Below are 7,210 nucleotides of genomic sequence, written 5' to 3'. Positions count from 1 at the left end.
GGGCCCTGCGCGGCCTGAGCCTGCGCGACAACGGGCTGCGCCGCCTCCCCGCCGAGCTGGCCGCGCTGCGCGGGGTGAGGGACCGCCCCGTCCTGCCCGCTGCTCCGGGCGGCGCCTTCGGGTGACCTCCACACCGGCCTGGAGGTGCTTGAGACCGGCACAGCCCTGCCCGCTACCAGTTCCTGAGCCCCAGGGGCAGGTCCGCAGTGCGCTGCCGGCTCTAGCAGTCCCTGTGCAAGCAGTCCTCTGGGGGGGGACATGGGTGCCTCAGGAGCCCGGGAATGGAGACCAGGGGGCAGCTCCGCCTCCGTGTGGCATGTGCTGGTCCCGCTGGGTCTCGGCTCTGGCACGAAATCAACTCCCCCTTCACCCAGTCCATGAAAATATGCACAAGGTTTTGGTCCTTTTAAAAAAAAACCCAAAACTTTTGTCACACCTTCCTCTTTATTTCCCGCCCCCTCCCCCCATTCACTTCAAACAATTGTTTTTCAACGATTTTCCCCTGGCACCCACATCTCTTCCCCCCCACACCTTTTCTTCCTGATGGCAGGGGAGTGAGGGAAGCCACAGATCCCATGCTGGTTTCTCTGCTGAGAGATGCAGTCCACTTTCCTCCCACCGGAGAGGAGGGATTGTCCTGGCTCCCCTGTACACCCCTGCCTGCGGGTCCCCTCGTGGCAAGTCACAGTTGTGCAGGTCACAGTAAGCCTCTACCTGTGACTGCTCTGAAACTTTTAGGACAACGTAACAGTCCACTGATTTACAGATTTTAAAGGTAACCTGCAACAGCACCCAAACGTACCTTTCTTTAAATCATCTGCCTTGTATGCCCAAGCTAAGGTCAAAGTAGGTTACTTAGAAAACTTCGTCCCACTCTAACTGTGTCAAGAAATGTTACGTGCATTTTTCCATAACTTTTAAAAGGTGTTTTATTCCATGCAGAGAGAGCAGGGTTTGAAGTGATTCTCATCCTACAGTATCAGCTGGGGAGGTTCAGAGGCAGGCCATTGGAACTGAGATTCTGGAAAGCTCTTTGTCTTCTATGCTTGTATTTATCTTTAGTAGCCTCTGGGATTTGGATATTATTAATATATAAATATTTATATAAACCTGTGTGAGGTTTTCTATGTTGGCATGGAGTTGTTTTTTTTGGCACTGTGCACATATATGCATGTGTACTGAACCCAGTACAGCAGTTCTTGCAATAGATCCCTCCAGAAGTTACTCGAATTCCAGGTTAAAACTTCAGGTTACACAAGTAACTGTCAAAGGGTTTACAGCTGTGCCTTAATGTTGGCTAAATGTGCAAAATCCAGGTCTTTTCCTTGAAGGTATTGTTTTGTTATATACGTCTCTGGTAATGAATTAGCTTCATTATTTTTAATGCTGTAGAAAAAGAAAATGGAACTTTCCTAAATCTAATCTCCCATATATGAAATTCTGTTAATGTTGGGGTATGTGTGTGTCAGATTTTTTTTCTGTAGTTTAGAAGGAATAGAAGGGAAATCACTAAATTCTGAATTTCCCAGTAATATCCATGTTTTAGAACTTGGTTAGCTTATATTTGCTGCTTTTATGTTGTGGGGTAGAAACAAGCTAGGTGGTTATTTGTTTATAAACCTCTTTTTATAGTTGACAGAACTAAACTTGGGAAACAATATCTTTGAGGAAGTTCCAGAACAGCTGAAGTATCTCAATTCACTACAGAAGCTTCACTTATTTGGAAATAAAATTGCTACAATATCACCCACAATATTTGGTAAGTTGATGTCAAATCAAAGCAAGCTATTTAAATATTTAAACTTAAAATATTTAACAATTTTATAGTTTATGTTTAAAATTTTCAGTCTGAATAGCGTTGTTTGGTAAACCATGTATTTTTTTTCCACGTTGGAATAAACTTTTTATTATACTGTTCTTGGAAACCTTAATGCTTGAACAAAAAAGTTACCTATTAGCAATCTGTATGCAGGTGGGGGTTTTTAAAACCTCACCAACTTATTTGCCCATTGGCAACTGTAAGTATTAGGAGCAATCTAACTGAATTCCAGTTAACACCAGAGGGATGCTTTGGACACGCAGGATTTGCTAGCTTGGACAGAATTAGTGACCCTTCACCTTTTGGTGTTATTCTTTGAACAGTTGCCTGTGCTTGATGCTTCATAGGCCCTGGACATATGACATACTTATACTTGTGTGAACTCACTTAAGTCTGACCTAGAATTTGCCAGGGAAAAATTAGGGGAAAACTACATCACTGTTAGTGTCATGTACCCACAGTTTATTCTGGGGTAGTTATTTGCTGAAAGCAAATAGGGTATTTTACCTGCTTCCCCACCACTTAGTGCTGAGACACTATGATAGCATGAGCTGTGTGCAGCTGCACTGGAAAAGTTGGATTTCAGTTCATTCTGAACAGCAGTGCAGTTTGCATCAGTGTACCAAACTGATATGATGTACACGGGAGCAGGGGAGGATCTCAGATTTAGTAAAGAGGGGTACGGCACACCGCCTTTCAGACCATGGTGGAGGATGGAGACAAGTGTGGTTGGAGTCCTCAAGCCAGCAGGGGACTCTATGGGGTGGGGCAGGAAACAGATGCAGGAAGGGGAAAACTGCCCCTACAGCCATCGTCCCTGGCTGACCTGGGCATGTAGGAAGCCCCAGAGCCACTCTTCTTACCTCATTGGACCTGATGGGGGGAAGGGTGGCTGTGGGAAGCAGCTGCGCAGGGTGCTAGACTCTGCTGGGGACAATGGTGACAGTAGCTGGACTTCCCACTCACCCCTCCCAGATTGTTCCCTCCTGGAAGGGGAAGGAAGGCGGAAACTGCCACCACTGCTGTCCCTGGCTAAGCCTGGAACAACAAGTAGCTGCCTACTGGAGTCTGGCTAGAGTAGGACAGGAGCAGCTCTGGAAACAGTATGAAAGGCAAGAGGAGGTGGGTGTAGTGGGGACCACCGGGAGGGGTGGGAAAGGAATAGGTACTTTCCCCGGCCGAGCCTAGCATCCTGTGCAGTCTCAGTCTGCACTTGGAGCAGAGCAGGGGTGGCTCTGGGGCTCCCCCAATGTCCAGATCAGTGGTAGCAGAGGGTGGGTCCCCTCCTTTGTCTGCCTGCATCCTGCTAAGCTCCCAGCGTGCCATGCCAGCCCAGGGGATCCAGCTGTAAGATGAGGCTGTGCAGGGGGTTGGGCTCAGCTGGAGACAGTAGTGGCAGAAGGGAGGTGTGACTGCTCTGCCACATCCCTCCTTAATCCAGTCCTGCAGCAATGTACATATGCAAGTCTGTTTGTATGTTGTATGCCTTAGGCTGTAGGAAGGTAAACTTTTCTAAAATGCACTATACTCTACATGAGGTGGTAGGTTAAGCCATTCCCCCAGCTTGATATGCGATTACTATTTCAGCATTGTTACTGTACTCCACTTATGCATACTGGATTAGTGCAGAATTTGCTTAACTGTACAACACATTGCCAGTCCAAATTTGTTGTCCGCTACTTACACCAGTGAACTCCAGGTTTCTGCTTATCCATTAAGATAGTAAGCACCTTAGTGCTCACTAGCTTTTAGCTCTACTGTCTGTTTTGAAACTTAATACTGTTCTGGTTAAGTGAATGCAAACTGTATCTGTCTACTTCGTAGTCGCCTTGATGGTTACTATTAAAAACTTTGAGAATAGGGGGAGATGGGCAGTTTTGAGGCTTCTGATATCACATCACTGACAGTGCTGTGCATGAACAGATCCAGGGGGAGGTATGAAGAGTTTGTGGCTCCACCACTCCCCCTCACCCTTTGGCTATGCAATACTCTGAACTCATTCATTTATCAGAGCAGCTTCAGCTGCTTTGGGATGGCACCAGAGTTTAGGTGGTGAACACTGGTGCTGCTGCTACTCCCACTGAGTCCCTCATCCCTTGGCCTGCTGCCAAATTTGATGGCAGGGAAAAAACAGGGATGGAGGGAAGCCATGGTGTTCACTCCCTGGATTCTGGAGCCGTGCCAAAGAAGCTAGTGAGCTTACTGTGCATATGCTACACAGTCAAAGTGGGGTGCAGCTGCAGCCCCCTGAATCCATAGCAAAAATTATTTGAAAGCTGTCTGTGGTGTAGCACTGGTAGCCTTGAATCTGATTCCTTTCAGAGTTTTTAATTATTACTGTAAGAGTTGCTATCAGAAGCCTGGAAATAGAGCAGCCAGTCAGTTTTAGAGCTATTAATACCATATCATTGACTGGACTTTGAATTTGGATAAATGCATGCTCCATATTCATGCATAGATTTTTCTTAGTCTGAAGGCTATGCACTTACATGGGGTACATGGAGAAATTACAGTATGCTTATTCTCTAATTATCGTCTTTGTTTATTTTACTGTGTACTCTAAAGTGTTTTGTACTGTTAAACAGCTGCTACAGTCAGTCCCAGAAGTGACAATAGCTCAAGGTTGTGTGAAAGGTTTCTTGAATATAGGGTGCACTGGGGATGGAAAGTGCTATATAAATATGTACATTTCCTGTTATTTCCTTTCTTCCTGTCTCCATTTTTTTCCTACCTTTTTTTTTAACTCCTGAATCTCCAATTTTCCTTTAAAAATCAATCCTTGCTCTGTGTGTGTGTGTGTGTGTGTGTGTGTGTGTGTGTGTGTGTGTGTTCCTTTCAAACTCCCCATGGTTACTTTTGTCTATAGTCCTGGGGCATGTGTAGGCAAAACAGGGGCCCGAAATTGAAGCGTTGGGTTTTATAAAACACCGTTTCAGTTTAGGGCTGATTAAATCCCCACGTCATGAATACACCTTGCTGAATTACCTGCCTCTACAGTGGGAAAGGGAGGGTGAGCTGCCAGCTGGCTGAGCAGTCCCTGGGCTGCAGGGGTGGGGGGTGTGTCACAGGCCGGCTAGGCGCTGTGAGTGTATCAGCTGTTAGGCTGCTGGGTTCGGGATTAAGGAGGTGAGTCGGGAGTAAAGTAAAGGCAAATTTACTTATAGCTTAGCGTACAACAGTTAACAGAAAGGTTAATGCGACAAACAGTACAGTAATAAAGAGCTAATAGTGAATAATAACAATAGATAGACAGAATGACATTGAGTTCCCACATGGGGTTGGCAATTTATCGGCAGTCCCTCTATGCCAGGTGCACGCCCAGTTGTTCCTATGAAGTCAGGCATCCCCGATCAATGCTGTCCGAGGGGTCACCGGGAAGGTTCCTTGGTCAGGATCCAGACCTCACTTACACTGGAAGTCCAGGGTCCAGGCATGGTACAGCGATGGTCCTTCTGTCCTGTCCTTCTAACTCGTCACTTGACATGCACGTTCCTTTATGCCTTATCTTACGCTAATCTGTTGGCTTTAGAGCCACTCAATCTTGCCCCATAGTTGTTACCCTATGGGATCAAAAGGTGTTAGAAATTATCATGAAAAGTTACCGCCCGAACTCAGGTTCACCCAATAAGCAAATTACACTACATTACTTTGAGGTTTGAAATTAGCATTATCTGCCCAAGCGCAACCCCTTGGTTTCTTATTCCTTGGAATGTGCTAATTATATCAGGTGGTCAGATCTTGTTATGGTTGACCTTTAAAAAACCTGTTAGATCAGCTAATCTTGTAGTTTGCTTATTTTTGGGGCCCATGATCAGTTAGATTCAACACTTTGGTTAAACTGTGACAGACAAATTCCACTTGCAGGTTGCAAACTTGCAAGCTTTGCATTAGTTAATCTTAACTGCTAAACAGTTGCCTGGATGTCTCCAAGAGCATATATTTATTACTCATGATCGTAACCCCTCTGGTTCTGGCTACCACGGGGGGGCGGCTGGTGCTTCCCTCCGTGGCAGTGGAGTCCACCCCTCAGGTGGCACCCGGCTCTGGTGGTCCCAGGGGGCACTGCAGCCGTGCAGGGAAGCACTGGGCCTCCGTGCAGCTCAGGCAGGCAGGTTCCGGGGGGTGGAGATCAGGCTCGCTGCTTTTCTTGGGCAGAACCTGCTTTCCTGGGCTGCTGCCAGGCTGCCTGCAGGGCTTCCTATGGAGCCGCGGAGCTGCACAGAGCCTGGTGCTTCACTCCTTGAAGGAACTTTAGTTTGCTGCACCCCAAGTCATTTAAAGTGCACTACGTCACCAAATTTCCTACAGCAGCTGGAATTAATGCGCAGTATGCCACTGAGGCGTGCAAACACCGACACCATTAAAGTGGTGCAAAAGCATTTAGCCCACTTTAAAGTGTTGTGCACACATGCCTCTTGTTTCATGTACACACGGCCCTCTTGGCTAAGTACAGATGGTCAAAAAGCCCGAGGCTGAATTGATTCAGTCTTTGCAGGTTAGTTTAAGATGCAGAGATTAAACTGACTAACAAGTGAATAGACATTCAGTTTTGATTCAGGAAATACAGCCATATGCAGTGGTTCAGGTGAAAAGCTGGGGGTTAGAAGAGCATGGCTCTGGCACATAGCCAGCATAGGCTGTGTGTTTGCTTCCTCTTCCTGCTGGCAGCAGCAAGGCGCCAGACTACCATGCGTAGACCCTGAGACGGTGCAGAGTCACTTGGAAGAACTGGATGCCTTTAAGTCGGCAGGCCCGGATGAGCTCCATCCGAGGGTGCTGAAGGCACCGGCCGACATTGTTGCAGAGCCACTGGTGGGAATATTTGAACGCTCATGGTGCACGGGCAAAGTCCCGGAGGACTGGAAAAGGGCTAATGTGGTCCCCATTTTCAAGAAGGGGAGGAAGGAGGACCTGGGCAACTATAGGCCAGTCAGTCTCATCTCCATCCTTGGCAAAATCTTTGAAAAAATTATCAAGGATCACATTTGCGAGAGCCCGGCAGGACAAATTATGCTGAGGGGAAACCAGCACGGGTTCGTAGCAGGCAGATCGTGTCTGACTAATCTAGTCTCTTTTTATGACCAGGTTATGAAACGCCTGGACACAGGAGGAGGGATGGATGTTGTATACTTAGACTTCAGGAAGGCCTTCGATACGGTATCCCACCCCATACTGGTGAACAAGTTAAGAGGCTGTGACTTGGATGACTACACAGTCCGGTGGGTGGCGAATTGGTTAGAGGGTCGCACCCAGAGAGTCGTGGCGGATGGGTCGGTTTCGACCTGGAAGGGTGTGGGCAGTGGGGTCCCGCAGGTCTTGGTCCTTGGACCGATACTCTTCAATGTCTTCATCAGTGACTTGGACAAGGGAGTGAAGTGTACTCTGTCCAAG

At 47.4% G+C, this 7,210-nt stretch overlaps 1 protein-coding gene across 2 annotated transcripts in view; it reads left to right on the top strand.

The window, feature by feature from the left end:
- The window catches only part of LRRC69 (leucine rich repeat containing 69), a 61,917-nt gene that overhangs the window by 3,141 nt on the left and 51,566 nt on the right, over window positions 1-7,210 (top strand). For both annotated transcript variants that reach the window (XM_025199419.1, XM_014518216.2), the window contains exon 2: window positions 1,633-1,759. In XM_025199419.1, coding sequence (XP_025055204.1) covers window positions 1,633-1,759 — 127 coding nt within the window. The remainder of the gene's footprint in view (window positions 1-1,632; window positions 1,760-7,210) is intronic.

Source organism: Alligator sinensis, unplaced genomic scaffold (assembly GCF_000455745.1).
Source record: "Alligator sinensis unplaced genomic scaffold, ASM45574v1 scaffold273_1, whole genome shotgun sequence".
In the NCBI taxonomy this organism is placed as follows: Eukaryota; Metazoa; Chordata; order Crocodylia; family Alligatoridae; genus Alligator; species Alligator sinensis.
Note: the sequence above shows the minus strand (reverse complement) of the source record. Positions and strands in the feature narration are given on the sequence as shown.